General features: G+C 43.8%; 1 protein-coding gene across 1 annotated transcript in view; it reads left to right on the top strand.

Moving 5' to 3' along the window:
* PAPPA2 (pappalysin 2) overlaps positions 1-20,467 on the top strand; it is a 275,884-nt gene that overhangs the window by 166,220 nt on the left and 89,197 nt on the right. Inside the window, exon 14 of the mRNA XM_062193837.1 lies at positions 19,460-19,631. Coding sequence (XP_062049821.1) covers positions 19,460-19,631 — 172 coding nt within the window. The remainder of the gene's footprint in view (positions 1-19,459; positions 19,632-20,467) is intronic.

The following is a 20,467-nucleotide window of genomic DNA, read 5'->3' as shown; positions in this document are numbered from 1 at the left end:
ACAGAGGACCATCAAGGCCGTCTGCCGCATGCAAAAATCAGCTTATTATTATTTTTTTGACAGGCAGAGTTAGACAGTGAGAGAGAGAGACAGGGAGAAAGGTCTTCCTTTACTGTTGGTTCACCCTCCAATGGCCGCTGCGGCCGGCACACTGCGCTGATCCGAAGGCAGGAGCCGGGTGCTTCTCCTGGTCTTCCATGTGGGTGCAGGACCCAAGCACTTGGGCCATCCTCCACTGCCCTCCCGGGCCACAGCAGAGAGCTGGCCTGGAAGAGGGGCAACCGGGACAGAATCCGGCGCCCCGAACCAGGACTAGAACCTGGTGTACCGGCGCTGCAAGGCGGAGGATTAGCCTATTGAGCTACGATGCTGGCCAAATCAGCTTATGTTAATCGAGCACTAACTGTATGCCAGGTATTGTTCTAAGTGCTAAGAAATGAGAAAAAGTAAGGAGCAGTGCCTGAATAATGAACATTGCAATGTAAGCTAGTTCATTTACAACTTTTTAAAAAGAATTTATTTATATGGAAAGGAGAGAGAGAGAGAATGAATCTTGCATTTGCTGGTTCATTCCCCAAATGTCCACAACAGCTGGAATTGGGGCAGGCCAAAGCCAGTAGCTCAGAACTCTATCTGGATCTCTTATGTGGGTGACAGGCATCCAAGCACTTGGGCCATCCTCTGCTGCCTTCTTAGGCACATTAGCAAGAAAATGGATCAGAAGTGGAGCAGCTGGGACTCAAACCAGCACTCAGCTATGCAGGCATCCCCAACAGAGGCCTAACCTGTAATACTTTCCCCTCATCTGCAACTTTAAGGTCGTCTTAGTGAGCGAGCACCTTGAAATATTAAAACAAAAATGGAGACTAGTAAAACAACAGTATTGGAATTATTGCTTCTCTCTCATGTATTTTCAAATCGTTTTCTCTATTGGCTCTGCTTCTGGTCTTAAGCCATACAGAATTTCTTCCAGGTCCCTGCAACATGTGTTCTTGATGAGCTTTGCACATAATGTTCCTACTTTCTTGAATGCCTTCCAGTCTTTCTTCACGTCAACAAATACTCCACCATCAGGATTCACCTCCTGTGCAGTTTTGGCAAATTCTCTCCTGTTTCCATAGGACACAGTACATAACCCAAACAGCACAAAAGCAGCTATCCAATTGGGTGGTACTTATTTATTTACTTGTTGTTCTCTCCCTTAAACTCTGAACTCCTTATGGTAGGAGTTCTGCTCAGTATCTTTCAGTACCTAGAAGAGGCTCTGGCACATAATATGTACCAGAAACTATGTTGCATGACAACGGCTGACTTTATCTTTAAATATTCTGCAGGACAGAAAGGAACGAGAAAGTAAAGCAAGTAGAAGTTAAAACCTCTCTAGACACAAGGGACAGGGATCCCCTTCAGCATGATAGCCATGAGGCTTCAACAAAGCAGTTGATTAATTGTGATCACTGCTGTTGGTTCTCCACTTATTTTCATGTGGCACTGTGGGAAAAACAAGTTTTATATGCATGCATGCAAACCAGTAGAAATAGGATATGAGTCTCCAGTTTACACAGAGTGTATCTGGAATGCATAAGCATTTCCAAACCACATGTGACTGACAGGGGCCATGCAAATTGGCTTTTCCTTCTCAGCCAGCAGATTAGTGCAATATAGTAAACTTTCATACACAGGGAACCTAATAGTTCCCTGTGTTCCAGTGTATTTTCATTGTGAATATATTTAAAATCTGAATCCTTAAGTGTTCTCAAAGAATAGAAGAATGTTTGCAGCCTTGTATAAATCACAGTTGTATATATAGAAACATCATAATTGGAAATCCACAAATTCTGGGTATAGTGAAAGGGATTTCTGGCTGTCTTCTTCTTACCCATTGTGACCTGAATTCCATTAATACTTTCAGGAGAGAACTGGCAGATGCCTGGCACTAGAAAATGTTTTTCTTTTATTTAACCATTAATGACCAATTACCTTTCCCTCCTACAATATTATGTCTTTACTACAGAATCTCAGCAGAAATCCAGTATACCTAAGTCTTGCTCCCCAGAAATGATCGTCATCTTTGTGTTAGACAAAGTAATTGCTTCCTGATTAAATACATAAAATGTGAACAATCTTCAAGTACAAAGCCCAAGACTGGCCCTAAAAATCTGTATGGATTTCCTCCTGGTTGCAAAATATGTTAGCAATGAATCGAGAAACATCATTGAAAACCTGAAACATATACTCTTTGTTTTCTGAAATACGGCAAGTAAGAAATAGAGTTATGTGAAAGAGAAGAATACAAGGAACTTTTTTCTTCATTCCCTGACCTCTTTGGCTTTGTTCTGTCTCCTGCCTCTGTTTCCCATTCAGTTATGATGACTTCCCAATTTGTGACCCTTGGGGCTTGGTCTACTGATCACGAACCCCTTAGTTTTGAAAATCAAATTTAGTCTTCCTATTTGTAGTCATCAGTGCTCACTAAGAACTCAGTTCGTTCTTACTCTCCAGCTGTTTCCAGCTCTAGGCACTCAGGGAAAGGTTCTACACTGCCTGCCACACTGTTCGGACCAGACTGATCTCCAACCATCCCTAGATTTTTGTTGATGATACACTTTGGGAAGTGTATCTTTGTTGTTGTTGTTGTTGTTTTTATTAACATAATGGGATTTGGAGTGTGTTTGAGGTATAAGCCAGGCATTAATATGTTTGGCCAAGTGGATGGATTAACTTGAATATAATCAGGGCTGTTAGTTTTCTACTTCAGAAATTCACAAGAACAGAAAAAATTACCTACAGAGAAGAATGTTTTGGGCTGGCGCCATGGCTCAACAGGCTAATCCTCCGCCTGTAGCGCCGGCACACCTGGTTCTAGTCCCGGTCGGGGCGCCGGATTCTGTCCTGGTTGCCCGTCTTCCAGGCCAGCTCTCTGCTGTGGCCCAGGAGTGCAGTGGAGGATGGCCCAAGTGCTTGGGCCCTGCACCCGCATGGGAGACCAGGAGAAGCACCTGGCTCCTGGCTTCGGATCAGCGTGGTACGTCGGCCGCGGCGGCCATTGGAGGGTGAACCAACTGCAAAGGAAGACCTTTCTCCCTGTCTCTCTCTCTCATTGTCCACTCTGCCTGTAAAAAATAAAAAAAAAAAAATGTTTTGATGGGCATGTGGTTTCTCCTACAATGGATTTCTGCTCTTCCATTCACAACGATACAATGGAACAATTGATTTTAACTTCTCTGACTTTAGCTGGTGGCACACACATTCTGGAGATGAAGAACATGATTGCCTTTTCCCAGACATGGGCTGATGACAACATTCGAGCTTTTGACTACTCATCTTTTTATAATATTTACATTTTCCTTTCTACCTGCTTGGATTTCTCTACCTGCTCTGTAAGAGGATGAGAATGTGATATACACTTTCCAAAGGATTGTGCTTCTTTCAACATTTGCTTGTGTTTCAAACAGTTCTTGCTTTTTCTCATGTGAGGAAACATAATTACATGTATAAGTTTCTGACTGTTTGATCTTTATTGGGATCATACCTCTTGCCAACACTTTTGCCGCTTTAAATGCTTTTGGCTTTATATTTGACTTTGCTTGGAATTAAAATTTCCATCCCTGCTTTCCTTTTGTTTGTATTTGTTTGATAAATATTTGCCTTTCTTTTATTTTTCAACCTTTCTCAATCCTCATTGCCAATGAGCCCAGGGCACATTGTTTCATTGCACTGTTTACAAAGACAGTAGAATTTTACTATGTAGAAATACTCCAAGATTTTATTCTGGAGATTTATCTCGTGATCCTTAAGCCTCTGAGATTCTTTAGGACTCTGAAGCATCTTTACTTTTCGGGATGTTGATCTCTCAGGATACAAAGTCTTTTGCTAGTGATTCCATACCCTCACCAACCTCCTCCACACCTCCCTCCCTCCCACCTCATCAATGCCTTTGTATTACTCACCTAAATATTGAAAGGGGTAAAGACAGGGTGGCAGTGATGGGAATAATCAATGGAGTGTCCAGTTTTCCAGTTATTACAAGGACCAGGAGATGAAGAAAGAATGACCTGTTTCCCCTTTTAAATGCAGATAACATAAAAGAATGAAGAAAGAATAACCCGTGTCCTTTATCATGGCTCTATTCTTTTTTTTCTTTTCAGACAAACACATGCTTTGGCTTCCAGGGATGTTTCTCATTTTGACTCCAGCATATTTACAATTGGAGAGAAATCCTTACAGATATTGGCTCCTCTCCTCGGTCTTGGTGTCCTTTCTCTTGTTTTCCACTGTGACATCTCAGCCAGTGGTGTCAGGACAGCTGCAGTCAGGTGTGGTAGACGCTGGTGCTCCCAAGGCAGTTGTTGCAGTTGGCTCTTCCTCACACTCAACCAAGGGTAACGGTTTGGTTAGTTGTGATACCACTGCGTACCATAGGTTACTAGCATCTCAGTGCCTATTGACAAAGAGCTCAGCATGGTACACGGTCTCAAAGATACAGCCAAACTGATGTGCAAAGATCTTTGTGAATTCACCTCCAAATGCTGGTCCCAGAACTCTTCCATGTCAGCTGGGGCTCAGTTAGGACAATCACTGGAATAGGGCAAGTTTAATATAAATCGCTTTTAGCTAGCAACAGGAGATTAGGTACTAAAGGGTAGAGAATATAATAATGAACTAAAGGAGCAACAATTATGATGGGTGGATGCTCATCCAAAAAAGGAACTACTGTGGAAGAGGCCCCCTCCTCAAAGATGAGATTCAGATCTCACTGGAGGGGAGGGGTGGGGCTATGGCACACTGGATGGTAGAGAAGTTTGCTGAGATTCCACAAGGTGGGGCTGGAGTCAGGAATCCAGCCATGGTCATGCTGATACAAGCTCCGGGAGAAGCTGCCTGCTGGGACATCGTTAGGACTTCCTGGAAAGCTGCCCAAGGATGCTGCTAAAACCTTCCGGGAGGACACTCATGGGGCCATTGAAACTTGCTGGGGAGCCACGTCATGTGCTGGAACCTGTTGGGGTGTGGAGAGTGTCACTGAAATTCACTAGGTGGTGAGTGCCATTGGCTGTCCACGCACTTCTAGACATCAAAGCTGTGGAAATAAGGAGGGGAAAGCACTTAGGAGTGAAGAAGATAAGTCCCTTCATCATGCAATGTCTTTCCAGTGGTGTCTACTGAAAAAAAAAAAAAATGACATCCTGCTATCTAGCAAGAGAGAAATGGTTATGTAGGCCAGCTATGGTGTCAAAATTAGGGTAGTGACTGATGGATTTATAACTGAGAAGCAAAAACTTGTAACTGGCAGGGAAATTTTGTCAAATATCCAAGAAGAAACTCCTTTTCTTTCTATCTTTTATCCAAGATAGGGTTTTCTTTAAGTTCTTGGCATTAATACTAAGACCATTTTTCAATATAACTTCCAAATAGATTGAGCTAGCTAGAAATGCATGTTTTCTTCTTTTAATGTTTTGAACTGTCTTCAGTCCAAGGCAAACATGAAGTATAAATGCCTCATAAGTTTATTCAATATAAATACACATTTTGATTGAGATGGAAAACAAGTAATAGATACTCATAAATATAAAACTGTAGTGGGTTCTGAGGTTTGCCTTAAACTATAGCTTATCAAGGCCAAGTATTCTAATATAAAATTGAATGGGATAATCATCTTTCAAAGTGAATATCCATGTAGAATTCTGAATTCTTCCTTTTCTCTCTTTATCATCTATCTATTATCTATCTATCTATCACCTTCAGAGAATTTATGGAAATGTGTATTATGAAAAAACAATAAATGGAATTGAAAATTTTTACACTGAAGTAAAATTATTTTCAATTCCATTTTTCTAAGAACTTTTTAAAGTACTCTTTATGTGTATATTTCTCTCTGTGTGTGTGTGTGTGTGTGTGAGTGTATGTGTGTATTCATTCCTTGATTCTGTTTATCTCTGTGGGTAATTTGAGATGTGATTTTGGGAAGAATTTAGGTCAAATACTAGTGATGTATGTATGTGCACATTGATGTATTTTACTTCAAGTAAAAGAAATATTATGAAAAAAACTTAAATTATTTTATATATTCATTTTATCTGAAAGACAGTGTCAGACAGTGAGATCTCTCATCTGCTGGCTCGCTTTCCAAATGTCCACATCAGCCAAGGCGTGGCCAGGCCAAAACCAGGAGCCAGGAACTCAACCCCGGTCTCCCGTGTTGGTGCTGGGGACCCATGTGCTCAAACCACCACCTGCTGCCTCCAAGCATGCTGAGCCAGGACTCAAACTCAAGCACTCCTGTATGGGATGAGATCACCCCAAGCAGTGCCCTCACTGCAGTGACAAAATCCCCACCTTGAAAATTTTAATGTGAATTGATTCATTAAACGAATTATTCTGTGTGATGTGCTTGTGTGTGTGTGTGTATGTGTCTATGCACGTATACTTGTGTATAGAAAGAAACTATTCATTGTTCAAAAAATGTTTATTGCCACAATGGCCCAGAAGCCATTTTTCAGTTGAGGAAACAGACTCAAATTGGGCAGATTCACGTGATTTGAATAGAGTGAAATTAAGATGAGAGTGCAAGTCATTTGCTTCCGGTAAAGAACACTTCCGTTATGTGAAGAGCACACTCTTTCAGGAACACTCATGTCTCCTATGCTCCAAGAATTCCTGCCACCTTTCTCCAGATTATATGTGGATTGGGTTGCCAAAAGCTTAACTGGCCTTGAATAATCAAACAACACTTACATTTTAGATACATTAAAAGGCTGCAAAAAGTTCCTGTACATGTATATTATAGGTATGGAAAAAACTGTACATGAGTTTTAAATGTTTTTGCATCGAAATTAACATATTTTAATTCCATTTGCTATGACCTTTTTGTAATACTCTCAAACTTATGTAAATGTATATTTTTATTTTGAGTAAATAATGAAACATAGTGGGCCAGTACTGTGGCAAAGAGGACTAAGCCTCTGCCTGCAGTGCCGATTCCAGTCCTGGCTGCTCAACTTCCATTCCAGCTCCCTGCTAATGCACCTGGGAAAGCAGTGGACAATGGGCCAAGTGCTTGGACCCCTGCATCGTGTGGGAGACCTGGTTTTTGCCTGGCCCAGCCCCAGCCACTTTGGCCATTTTGGGAGTGACTTGGCAGATGGAAGAGATGGAAGATCTCGGTCTCTCTCTCTCTTTCTCTCTCTCTCCTTCTCTCTCTGTATCTCTGCCTTTCAAATAAATAAATAAACCTTTGGACAAAATAGTTCAATCTCAGAATTTTAAAAAAATGGGACATAGACATGAGCTGCAAGTAGTGTAGGTGAGCTTGAGAGGTGTGATGGAGTAGGTTATAAAGAGTGGAACTCTAAATGGACTTCGGCCTTTTGTGGAAATTTGGGGTGATGGCTCAAGTAATTGGGTCCCTGCTGTTAATGTGAGAGACCGGGATGGAGCTGTTGGCTATTAGCTTTGGCCTTAACCTATCCCTGTCTGAATGGGGGAATTGAACCAATGGACGGGAGCTCACTATCTCTCTTTCTTTCTCTCTCTCTGCCACACAAATAAATAAAATTAAAACTTTTTGCAAAAGAATATCATACTTATAGGCATTACCTGTGACCTGCATCTTTCATAACAATGAATAATTAAGAATTAGAAATTTTAGTATAGTAAAATGTGGTCAAGAATCTGTATATGTTTCTGTGTGTGCATAGGTTTCACTTTATTCAAAGGAAAAGGTTAATGTAATGTGCATTGACTTATAAAACTAATTTTTAAAATAATATAACATTTTAAATGGTTTTTCATTTCAGAAGAGTATTAATTTTTAAAACTTTATTTGCGGCCGGCGCTGCAGCTCACTAGGCTAATCCTCCGCCTGCGGTGCTGGCACACCCGGTTCTAGTCCCAGTTAGGGTGCCAGATTCTGTCGTGGTTGCCCCTTTTCCAGGCCAGCTCTCTGCTATGGCCCGGGAGTGCAGTGGAGGATGGCCCAAGTGCTTGGGCCCTGCACCTGCATGGGAGACCAGGAGAAGCACCTGGCTCCTGGCTTCGGATCAGCGTGGTGCGCCAGCTGCGAGAGCCATTGGAGGGTGAACCAACGGCAAAAGGAAAACCTTTCTGTCTGCCTCTCTCTCTCTCACTGTCCACTCTGCCTGTCCAAAAAAAAAAAAAATTATTTGCTTTGAGATCTAGGTGCACAGCAAAATATAGAGGGAAAAGCAGAGATTTCCCATAATCTCTCTACCCCCACCCATGTGTACCCACCCTATTAGAAACATCCCCATCAGGGTGGCATATTTGTTACCTCGGATGAACCCTACATTGACACATCAAAATCACCCAGAGTCTGTATTTTCCATTGGAGTCTGCTCTTGGTGTTGTCTGTTCTCTGGGCTTGGACAATTGTATGGTGTCATATATCACCCAATACAGTATTCTACAGAAAGGTTTCACTGCCCTAAAAGGTCACATATTCACACTCTTCCGCACAGCACCCCAAATCCCTAACATTTGTTGACCTTTTCGCTATCTACAAAATTTTGCCTTTTCTATAATATCTATGCTTGCCATCATATGGTGTGTAGTGTTTTCATATTGGCTCCTAGGTAATATCTATCTACTCACCACTTGTAGCTCATTTTTTATGGCTGAGTAATATTCCGTTGCCTGTGAGTACCACGGTTTCTCTATCCATTAAGCTACCAAGGGCATCCTGATTGCTTCCAAGTTTTAATGATTATGAATAAAGCTGCTCCACATTTCTGTATGCAGGCTTTTGTATATACATACATTTTTAACTCCTCTAGATAAATACCACAGAGTATGATCACTAGATTTTATGGTAAAGATTATGTTTAGTTTTGTAAGAAAATATTTTTAAGTAAAAAATAGTTTTATTAAAAGCATTATCATCCTCAGACTTTCTCCTCCTCTGCCCTTCTTTTTTTTCCTCATCCTAGATCTCTGTTTTCCTATTTACTTAAAACAAAGTGAATCTGATCACATAACAACTGAGTCAAGGAGAAATAATAAGCCTGCACGTTGTGCTCCTGTATGGTTCTATATTGTAGGCAAAAACACTTAGATGTTTTGCATTAAAAAGTGTTTACCATTAGATTATAATTATGGACATCACAATAATAAAGTTCAGTCTCCAACTCTCGTATATTTATCATCAATATGTACATATGCTTATGTGTAGTTAATATGTGTGCCGTACTTTCCTAACCAAGCCTGTGTAAAGAACCGGGTAATTTTTAAAAATCAATAATCAATGCAAATTGTGTATTAATTTTATTTGGAATGCTACAGTATCCACATAAAGAGACCTGAAAGTTTAGGTACACGTATCCTAAAGCAGAAGTAGAGTTTACAAAAACAGATAATTCATGGAGAAAAATCAATAATTAGCGATCACCAAGTAGCATAACTTTTCTTTTCATATTATGAACTTGGCTTACCTACAGGGCCAGAGCCATCCCAGGCCAACTTACCACGGTCGTCTGGTCTCCTCAGATGTCCTTTCAGGGGCACCTGTGTTCTTCCAACACAAAAGATGCCTTCAGCCCTAGGAAGCCGTTCTTGGAAAGGTGATTCCGCTGCCCGAGGCGATGGAACCTGCATCACCAGGTCCAAAACAGACGCCTGTGTGTCGCCCTCCACTGCTCATGGGGGGTTTACTTGGACATACGGTTTTGATTTGTTTTTCCTTTTTTTTTTAGTTTTTTTTTTCTTTATGTATCTGCGTGCATTTCATAAATACAACTTTAGGAACACAGTAATTCCTCCCACTGTACCCGCCTTCCCACCCACAGTCCTCCCCCTTTTTGTCTTCGGTCTCCCGTTCCCAGTCTTTTTTTTTTTTTTTTGTACTAAGATCTATTTTCATTTAACTTTATAGACAGAAGATCAACGATGTAAAGATTGTGATGTGGTATAAAGGAAAGCAACTTCTCATAGAACTTCTGTGACTTATAATGCCCAGAGAATTTCTGGGAGGAAGAGGCTGTGTTTGCCATATAGCAGATGTAGGGGCTCAGGTGTGAGAATGTTTCCGTCTGGTTATACTCTAGGTTATGGGTAACACTGGGCCTAGGTCATTGGGCCACCATGCCCCCGTCCAGAGACAGGGAGCCAGGCACGGCTCAATACCTTGGCATCCCATCCCTGCCGTAATCAGTGTTTGAGCATGGTCCTGGAAATAGGTCGTTCCATCCCTTAGCTGCCATTCTGCCTCCTGCTTCACTGGTCCCTGGATCCCTTGTTGCTGCTGCTTTGCCAATGGCTGTTGTGCTTCATTTATTTAGAGCACAAGTAGGCAATGCTCACTCCTCCTCTCCTCCTCTGCCCGGGCCGGGTCTTGCAGCCTTGCCAGGCCTCTCCTTTGCTCAGTCTGATGTGGACTCTTCGCATTAACTGTCTTGTGTTTGGGGGTGCAGGTGAAACCGTTTCTCTGCTCTTCAGTTCCTCCTCTTTTATCTTTAGCAGAGGCTCCCCCTCAAAGCTCCGGAGTGATGGGAACTGTTCTCTCTCGTGCTGGGAAGAGGCACTATAGAAATGAAATATGTATTGCATTTCTACTCATTTGATTATCTTCTTCCCCAAAGCAGTTTACCAAATTAACATTGAATCTGTTTTTGTTTCTGCCCAGTTTCTTTGAAGCAAGGAAAGAATTATAGCTGCTCAATTGTTCCCTCTTTTTCTTGCCCAACTTCCTTTTCCCAGAATGATTTGTCCATAAAATAAGAGGGAAGGAGAAGAACTCACTGGACAGGATTCTGCTTACCCTGGCCAATGGCAGATGGCCTGCCGGGTGACAGGTCTGCTTTGGGAGGCACAGGGAGCTAGTTGAGTCTTTTTAACTCATAAGATTTTGTTTTGTCATAAGATTATAGAGGAAACATGAAAAGGCCATTGGCGTGGTCTCATTAGAGTATGGCTAAGACTATTCTAGAATAGCCCTTACTAAAAACCTTGCCCTTTTCTGAGAATGTCCTTTGTGGGCTACACATTAAAAACCAGTTGGGTGGCAACTTCTGGTCAAAAGCTAGGAATAGGCACAGTCAGCTCAGGAGCCACAGGTGTTGACGCCTCCTTCCAAGTTCAAAGCAGTGACTTTCATCACACTGTCTGAAATTCCAACACCAGGAATTATTTTCTAAAACTCGTGATATTTTCTAGAGTTTTCTTTAAAACAGTAAATAACTATATACTAGAAGTAGAAATGTCTTAAGTCTTTAGCAGATATTTATACCAAAGGTGTTTTCTCTTAGACCTTGATAATTAAAAAAATAGACTAAGGCCCTGCTGATATGCAGCCTAGTGTAGCCTAATGTACTTCTGTTCTGTAGAGAACAGAAGTAGAAAAAGTGATTCTGAGAAGAGGGATGCATTAAAATGTCACCAGTGTCCCAAAACTGCTCACAGCTGGCGCTGTCAGGACAGCCTGTGTTCACGGTAGCTGGTAGAGAAAGCACAGAAAATAAAACAAACCAATGTTTCCCAATTCTGTGATTTTGCCAGGCTTCCAAGTAGACAGACTGTTTACAGATCTGACCCTCTGGTGGGAATGACTCTTGGTTCCTGCCTCGTTCTGTGTGCACTGTCTCTGTGGAGGCAGAGGAGCCTGGTGGCAGGAGTGGCAGCGAGGCCAGTGTGCAGACCCCTGCCTCTCACTGGCTGAGCCATCCAGGTTCGCTAGATGATTTTGGTATGGTCCCTCCCCTTCTTCAGGCCTTTGTTTCTGCATAAGCAAATGAACCATTGATGTCGGAAAGCTCCAGGGTGCTCAGAAGAGCAAAAGAACAGAAGGCGACGTGATTCCAAGTCTGATGTCAACAAAAGCCTGGAAAGTTCTGGGATTATGAGATGAGAGGTACATGGGGAAGCTTCTGTTGGGGAGTACAGAAACTTTGTCAGGAAAGGAATCCAAGAGGGGAGAGGGAGATTCCAGGGGGGCCTGGCATGTGTTTTATTTCTGTATTTGAACCTGGGACCCATCCCAGGTTCTGGTGCAAATCCCCAAGGGCTCCATTTGTGCACAGCTTAGGCAGAGCCCACAGAGAAGCCAAACTACCCCATCTTCCTCCCTGGACATGGTCAGATACTTGGGCCCATTCAACTTCACCAGTGCGGCTACTTCACATTTCATAGTGCCCTGGTCTTGGCCTGTGGATGTACCTGGGGAAGTGTCACTCCTGATCAGGGCCAGGAAATAAATGTGTTTTCTGCCAAGGGCTATTTGGATACTTTACGACATCATTCACAGACCGTACAAAATTATCAACTTAAAAATTGGCCTGTGGGTGCCCTGGCAGGACCAAGGCAGATGATTTTATGTGTCTTATATATGGCCTGTGGCCCAGACATTCCCCACCCCTGGCTCACGTGCAAGGAGGAGTGTAGGGAGAGAGGGCACCAGCAGTGTAGTCACCTCGAGGGCTTCAGTGGTCGCTCGTCATTAGAAAGACCCTTACAGAGATGGCTGGTACCTTTGCAGTGTGTGTGTGTCCTGTTGTTGTTTCAAACGGTGGTTCTCTTTGATCTGTGTGTGTTAATCGGGGATTAAGTTGTTTTGACTCTTTCTTTGGCATTCCACATATTTTATAAGCTACATGAGAAGCATGGTTTCTGCAGCTTGGTGAGACAGGGCTTTTGAAAGGGAGCATTTTGGCTGTGTGTTGGGAGTCTGCCTCTCTTTAGGAGGACAGGGGGGCACCTGGGTGAGACATCTAGTGTTACAGCCAGGCGTGGTGAGCCCAGGATTAGAAGTGAGCGAAGCCCATCTCCCAGGCCTGGGTCCTCCAGAGTCCGGTCCTCAGCTTACAAACAGGTCACCTTCTAGGAGGAGGTGCACAGGTCCAGAGAGGATTATTCTGAAGAGCCAGGCTCTGCGGAGACTTCAGTGAAGAGGCAGGGGAAGCCCCCATCTTCCCAGGACTCGGGAATGGAGGGAGAAGTCTGCTCAGTGCAGGCCTTCATCGTATCTCTGTGATGTGCAGGAAGGACTTGGATTAGTATTTCCTTTTGAGTGGGTGTGGCCCTCAGTCAGAGACCTAAGAGTATGGGCATCTGGCTGCCGGGGAAGGCTGACAGAACTGTGTTTAACTTGGTTTTTGTCCTACAACGTTGAGGAGGAGGGAGGATAGGGAGCCAGTGAGGAGACTTGTTTTCCTTTTATTTTATTTTGTTATTGGTTTGAGGAAACAGCAGAGCTGTCTAAGGAATGGTGCTGTTAGTTTTGCTGCATTTGGCTTTGCAGTGGTTGGTGGGAAGATTAATGAGGAGCCTGCAGTCCACTCCACATTCCGCCCATGCTACCCCTATGTGCTGCCAAATGCAGTACATGGGTTCCTCTGAGTCCATGCCCTCTTTTTTCAATGAGAATCAATAAAACAGCATGGGGGAAAAGAGGAGGAACCTGATCCTCTTGGGCTATTTAACCTGAGAAGAGCCATTTCTAGAGGAACCACTGGGATTGCTACTTAGTCAATAGTGGCACTTCTTGCAATATTCTGTTTAACTAAGCAATTGAAAAATTGAGACATTAAGTAATAATCTTATCCTGCACAAGAAATATTGTGAGAAATTCTGTCTTGGGTTTCCCACTACATTCTGCCTGTTCGTGGGTTGTCTGTCCTACCCCAATACCAATCTGGAAGGGACCTCTGATAGAACCTTGTTCAACCCTGTCATTTCACAAATTTGGAGATGGAGGGCCAGAGTGGTTAGGAGACTTGCCCAAGGTCATAGAGGTCAACAGAGGCAAGCCACAGCCAGAACGCAGGTCCCATGACCTTGATCTGCCATTCATCAGATCATGCTACTTCTTGAAAAGTGTGGTCTGCATGCCATACCAGCTCTCTGAAACTCATGTACAGTCTAGAACAAAGTTTTCGCCAGACTCTGGGATACCTGAGGGAGGGCAGGCTGTAGACCTCAGAAAAGTTCGTGAACTGATGTCATTCTGGCTTCAGTGTGGGCCAAAGCTCAATTACATGCCTCTTTGTCGTTATGCTAGGGTCTTGGTGTTTAGAAGTTCTGGGATGTCCTATCGTTGCTCCTCCCCTCCCCCCATTGGAGATGCATTCATGAAATTTATTGAAATTTTTTTTAAAAAAGAAAAATATCATCTCTTTAGGACTTAGTTTTCTTGTCTCTAAAATGAGGATTGGGGTGGAATGACCTTTAAGGCCTGATCCAGTTTTAATGATTCCACTAAGACAACTGTAAAGTGCCAGTGGTCACAACCAGGAATTGCGGATTTTGCTCCAGAACCTTCTGTCAGCTCTTACATGGAGAACCAGGCTTCCAGTCCCGATTATGCCTGACTCTTACGTGTTGTCATCACCTCTGGTGGTTCATCCAGGGTGGCCAGGAACAGAGGTGCAGGGCGGCCACAGGTACAACAGCCAGGACTTCACTCAATGTCAGGAATGACCCAGCTCCCCAGATGTTGGAACTATGCCAATACCCCTGTAGTGGCCTCAAGAAATGCAACAACTTAGAAAGGTGCTTGGTTTGGCATCCTCCAGGGGACAGCTCATGACAAGTTTGTTGGTGAGCCTGACAATCCATCTGCAGAGAATGAATGCCATTTTCTGGTGCTGGCCTTACCTTCTTCCTCAATAACCAGTAGAAGGTATAAGAAAACATTGGGTTTTACCCCGTAAGTCTATTTCAGATATAGCTGTTGACTCTTCTCACTAGAGAGTCCTCTAAATGTGTGTGTCAGACGTTCAGCGTTTCCCGCATACTGGATTTTATTCAGTTCGTGGTGGTAGGGAAATGGCGTTTCTACACAAGTGTTGAGATTGCAACCTGCCCCCGTGTCCTGTCTATAGAGCCTCAGAGATAACTTTTCAGGATATCTCTTTGGCCCTTTCAAATACTATTTCTTCACTGAGGTCAGATGCAATGAATAATAAAACTTTCTCTAAAGCAGCCAGGAATTTATCATCAGGAATACAGGATTTAAATATTTTCTCTCTGCATCTGCATTCAAGTATTTTCCAGAACAGGGGAAATGTTTTATGTCTCTGCTCTCTCCTATGTCTTCTACGTGACAATTTGTGTTTAGTCAATTAAGACACAACGATGGAGCAATGGAACGAGTTTCTCCATTTGGAGTCCGCCTTGCTAGTTTATAGTCTTGGCCTATAGAATTTATAGACATATCTTTCAGGTTACATAGATCCAGATATTTATAGAGTTGACTTTCACTCTTGGTGAGCATCAGAAACTTTGAGACCTAAAAGACATCGCAGATGCTAAGACTCCACCACAGGCCCATATATTCAAAACCCCCAGGGCATAAAGCCTGGGTATCTAAGTTTGTTCAAAGCTGCCTAAGTGAATTGAACGTGCAGCCATGGCTGAGAAGACGTGTCTCTCAGCCTAGGAGGACCGCTGTTTCATGAAACTCTGCCCGTAGAGGCTTTCAGACTGTAAGCATCTCTGCCTTCCCCCATCCAACATGGGGAAGGCACATGTGTCTCTTGCAGGACATTGCCAGGATTGAGTCTGGGAGGCCCGTGAGCGGGTTTGGGACCAGAGGGGAATAGCCTGGGGGTAAAATACAGCTTGAATAGGACTTGCTCAGTGGAAAGAACTTTTTTAAAACTGTCAAACCACTGACTCTGGGAGTGAGGACGAGACGGAAGAGTGGAGACTCGTAAGAGAAGTGGAATGACAGAAAGCAAAGCCCCAGCTGTGGGCAGATGCCCATCTGCACAGTGTGATTCCTCAGGGCCTCCCAACTGGAGATGCCAGCTTGAAAACACTGTCTGCTGTCAAAACGGAAATGCCTGTGAATCACATCTGACTGGTCCATCCTATCCTTACCTGACAACACATTGTGATGGGAGAAAGATCTGGAAAAAATGGGTGGAAGGGTGAGGAGGTGTTGCCAAAGGAGGAAACACACTTAGCCGAGCATCTTGGATACAGCAGCATCTGGATGGATGTTGCCCCTTTATCTGCCATCATTGAAAAAGAAAACTGCTTAAAACTAAGTGGGTCTTTAATATTCTGGAATTTTCTTCCACCTACCCTGCTGAGGACCTGGCTTGCCTTAGCCCAGCCTATGCTTCTAGCTCCAGAACTTGGAAGAAAAGCAACTTAACCCTTAGGGAGACGGCCTCACGGTGCAAACTGGCCCTGAGTGGGAGGACTCTGAGGTCCAGCCTGAGGATTTTGCTCTGGCTCTCTATGTGGCCCCCAGCCAGTCCCCAAGAGCTTAATTTCCCTGTATGTCAAACCAAGATAAACATCCAACTTCCCACCGCTCTGGGGCATTGTAAGGAGTCACTTCTGCCATTCTTACTAACATCTGTCCAAAGGCCATAAGAAAAAGGTTTGGAGAAGTTTCAAGACAAGCGTTTCTTACTAGTAGCGTTATCTTCATGCTTTCCAAGTGTATGTAGCATTAGGCAGACGGAACAATGGTCTGGAGGCTGGGATGACGGCAAACCCAACCGCCTAACTCCGAGGTCCGAGGTCTGGTGTCGGGGTGCAAGGGAGAGAAGTCTACAATTGGTACCAGATGCCACCAGAAGCTAACGACCTGACAAACACCGTCCTCGTAAAACAAATTCCTTAAAAAGGAAGCAAATGGAAATATAAGCTAGTGAAAGAATTTGCAGCAGCTGGCCTCAAACCATTTCTCACTTCATAAACAGGTCTGGGCTCGGTCCTTTTCTTTGAGTCTCGGTCCTGCTTCACGCCACTTTCCCTCTTGTGTGCTTCCCTGTCCCACTCCTCCTCCCTTGCTGCCGGAGCTGGGCGGACTCTCGCGCCAGCATTCGCAGCAGCAGTCGCTCGCGGAACTCCGTCCTGATGGAAGACTCATTTGGAATATTTGGTGTCACGTCTCAGCGTGTATTTGTCCTCAGTGATGACATAGATTAATTGGATGAAGTCACTGAACAACAGCATGTGTGCTCTCACATTGAATTTTTGGCAAAAGGCTGACACCAACCAGAACGTTAATGACTGTTTTCCGGTACTTCCTGCTCACGGCGCTGAGGAAGAGGTTATGTTGTGGATATCAGTGGCATGAAGCATCCATAGAGTTTGGCATTCTTTAGCATCATTAATGAGGTGTTCTGATCTCATCCCATAAAGGATGGTTAACCTTTAGCTCCATTATCCAGATATGCTGAAGAAAAGCTCAGAAACAAAGGCTTATTTCCTGTGTCGCTCATCTGATTATCACTACTGGACTTGTGGAACTCACGCTGACCCATTAATCACTGCCCACACCCTCAACCCATGTATCTCTCCCTTCATCAGACCCTGTGATGGAGACCACATCGTCACAGGGAATTAGCAGGGCACAAAGGATTTCAGAAAGTTTCCCTCATGCCCTTCAACTCCAGTTTCTCCATTGTGTACCTAATAAGCAAGAAATGAGGACATCACCAGCTTGTGCTATCAATCTCATGGGTATAAAGTCAGGGACAGCAACTTTAGCATAGTCAGATAAAATCCGCCTTTGGGGGCTAGTGCTTTTTAATCAACTCCAGATTGTTTCCAGGCAATATATCTATATCCAATGACTTTTTTATTTTCTGCTTTCTTATGTTGTTGCCTAGATCTTTGATAAAGCCCTTGACTGCTAACACAATTCAAGGCAGCATCCACATTAGTGGTGATGAAATTCACAGTCGTCACTTTGGTTAACAATCAGTACCACTGTCTACAACATCAAGTGCAAGGAAACATTTTGATGGTCTCCCCCAGTAGACCTTAAAGGTGTGGTTTTTATTAAACTGCCAGTACTTAGATCAATGTTTTGCAAATAGCAAGTTCTCATTAATTCCTTATTAATAAATGAATGAATAGAGCAAGATGTTTGAATCATTGTTGCATAAAGGTGTTTTATATTTCAGAACCCTGTAAGTCACTGTGAAATTTAGCTAACATCCCTTTTTGAAAGTATAGATTTCCTTTGTTGTTTATACTGTGAATAAATTTACTTCATCAAACTTTTATTATATCTACTATAGCAAAGTGTGTGCTGGATTAAAAAAAAAAAACCTTATCCTGAATAGTAAAGAGGAAATTCTATATCCTTATTAACTGCAAGAAAGAAAGAAGTAGTAAAAGCAACTAGAATAATATAGGAATATAGATGGATTTTTTTTCTAAAAGTTGTGGATAAGAGTCCATATTTTTCCTTTAGAAACACATAATCTAGTTGGGAGAGTCACCATTTAAGAGACACTCAGGTACTAATTTTCTTGTGGATAAAAGGATGAATAACTAATTATAGAGTAAGAAAATGCATACATTGACTCTTAAGAGTAAAAGAAATGTCAGAAGGGAACTATTTTTAAAAATTCCACTAGGGAGTACAAAGGATGAAGATTTCTAGAAGGGTTTCCTGGAGCATGAATGTCTTTTAGAAATCTCAACAAATGAGAAAACTGAAGAGTAGAATAGCTGTCAACAAACGGTGCGGGGGCGGGGATGGAGGGATGGGCACTAGGCCAAGTGCGGTGGATGGTAGAGGAAACCAACCTGGGAACAAAGACAAGCCTGTGAGACATGCACCATTCGAATTCCTGTCTGTAGAGGATGGAGCTGAAATCCTGGGAGGCAGTAACTCACTTTGAATCCTACAGCTAATGCACACTGGGGTCAGAATTCAAACCCAGGCAGCCTGGAGCCAATGCCGCAGTTTTTCACCTGCGTAGTTTTGCTGTGGCGAGAGGGTAGCACTCGTTTGCACCCTTGCCTCTTTGCTGCTCTTGTGGTCCTGGCTGATCCTCCCTGAGTCCTAGGAACTTCTCTTCTCCCTGGTTGATGGACCCAGTGAGTAGGGCAGCAGTCCTCTGCTGTGAGGATGTCACACAATACCAGGCATGTAGGGGATTCAGCACGTGTGAGTTTTCTTTAATAAGCCACATTTCTGATTAGCCTGTGTTGACATTCAGTGATGTGTATTCCTATGGCTGTTCCAGTGTCAAGAGTATTTCCATATCAGTCCGTAAACAGATGTTTCCTTCTCTACCACCTCGGATGTCCAGACCTCCTGGGGCTGCCCTGCAGTTGACACAACCAGACAGCTGCAGGGTTTACTCCACAGCTTGGTCCTGGCTCTGTTCTTGTTGTTTAGGACCTACAGTACTGGTGGTTCAGTATGGCGGGATTGCCCCTGATCCATTCATCTCTGAGATCATCCAGAACTCCTGGCATCAGCTGTCATCCCATCACCATGGTACCCTTCCAAAGAGCCTTTGAAAGTCCGTTTTCCTCAGATGTTTTCGTTTGTGTTTATCACGCTGCTGATCTGATCTGCCACGTAGAAAAAGGTGATTTAGGCAGTGCAGAAGTGATGACTTGAATATAGGTTATGGGAAATCGTTATTCTCTCTGTTTCAGGGGCGCTTCCCGGCAGGAGCTGTGAAGTCATTGTGGCTGTGTATGGGTTCCGAGCCGGTCCTGATGGTTCTGTTTCTGTCGTCCCCAGCTGTGTCTACCGGCCCTGTGGGGAGCAGGGCAGCTGTGCGCCACTGCTGCTTGACCACGCGGACAGGGTGAACTGTAGCTCTCACGGCCCAGGTCACATGAAGTGCGCCATCATGTGCCAAAGGGGGTTTGCCCTGCAGGCCAGCAGCGGGCAGTACCGCAGGCCCATTCAGGTGAGTTGGAAATGCGTGGTCATGGAGACCAGCTTGGGAGAGAACCTCTGCATGGGTGGGCTGGAGAAGGACAGGGTCTTCTAACGACCTGGAAAGGCAACAGTGAGGGCTCTAAGAAGCAAAGGAAAGCCTGGCTAACAGAAGAGCGTGTGCAGTTCTGATGAACCGGGGCACGAATTGGCTCTCCAGTTGGGCAGTTGATGCAGGCACTTCCTCTGCTGTTCTCTCTTGGCTTCGTCTTCTGCTCAACAATTATGCTCCCTGCTTTTACCTTCAGGCTGAGAAGGCCCCAGTGTAGGCCTGTCCGTAAATGGCAGGCCAGCTGGTTTGCAATCAACTTGTCCAATTAATTGTCACTTGCCTCCCTCAGCCCTCGGATAAGGCAGTTGGATAAATAGGGTCTGATTTTTCTCCCCCAAAACATTACAGCTGTTACTGGGGCAAAGATTCTATCATGATTCTAGTTTAGCTAAATTTTCCAAACCTCTACAAGCTCAACTTAAAATTCCTGCAGCACCCTTTCCAGGAAGTCAAGTAGGGTAGGGTGGAGGTACTGCAACGCTTTTGTAAGGAGCATACCTCAGGAGGCAGATCTGTATCAAATCTCAACTTCGTTATGTATTATGTGTGTAGTTTGGGATCAAAACAAACACAGGGAGCTCCCTTCTTGAAGCTTGTTTCGACATTTGTAAAATAATTAGGGCAAAAGAACTTATGTCATTGAGCTACTCTGGGGACAGGCTGGAAAGAATTTGAAAGCTTCGGCCAGCGCCGTGGCTCACTTGGTTAATAATCCTCTGCCTGTAGCGCCGGCATCCTTTACGGGCGCCGGGTTT

Source organism: Lepus europaeus, chromosome 5 (assembly GCF_033115175.1).
Source record: "Lepus europaeus isolate LE1 chromosome 5, mLepTim1.pri, whole genome shotgun sequence".
Classification (NCBI taxonomy): domain Eukaryota; kingdom Metazoa; phylum Chordata; class Mammalia; order Lagomorpha; family Leporidae; genus Lepus; species Lepus europaeus.
The sequence above is the reverse complement of the archived record's forward strand: the minus strand, read 5'-3'. Positions and strand labels throughout refer to the sequence as shown.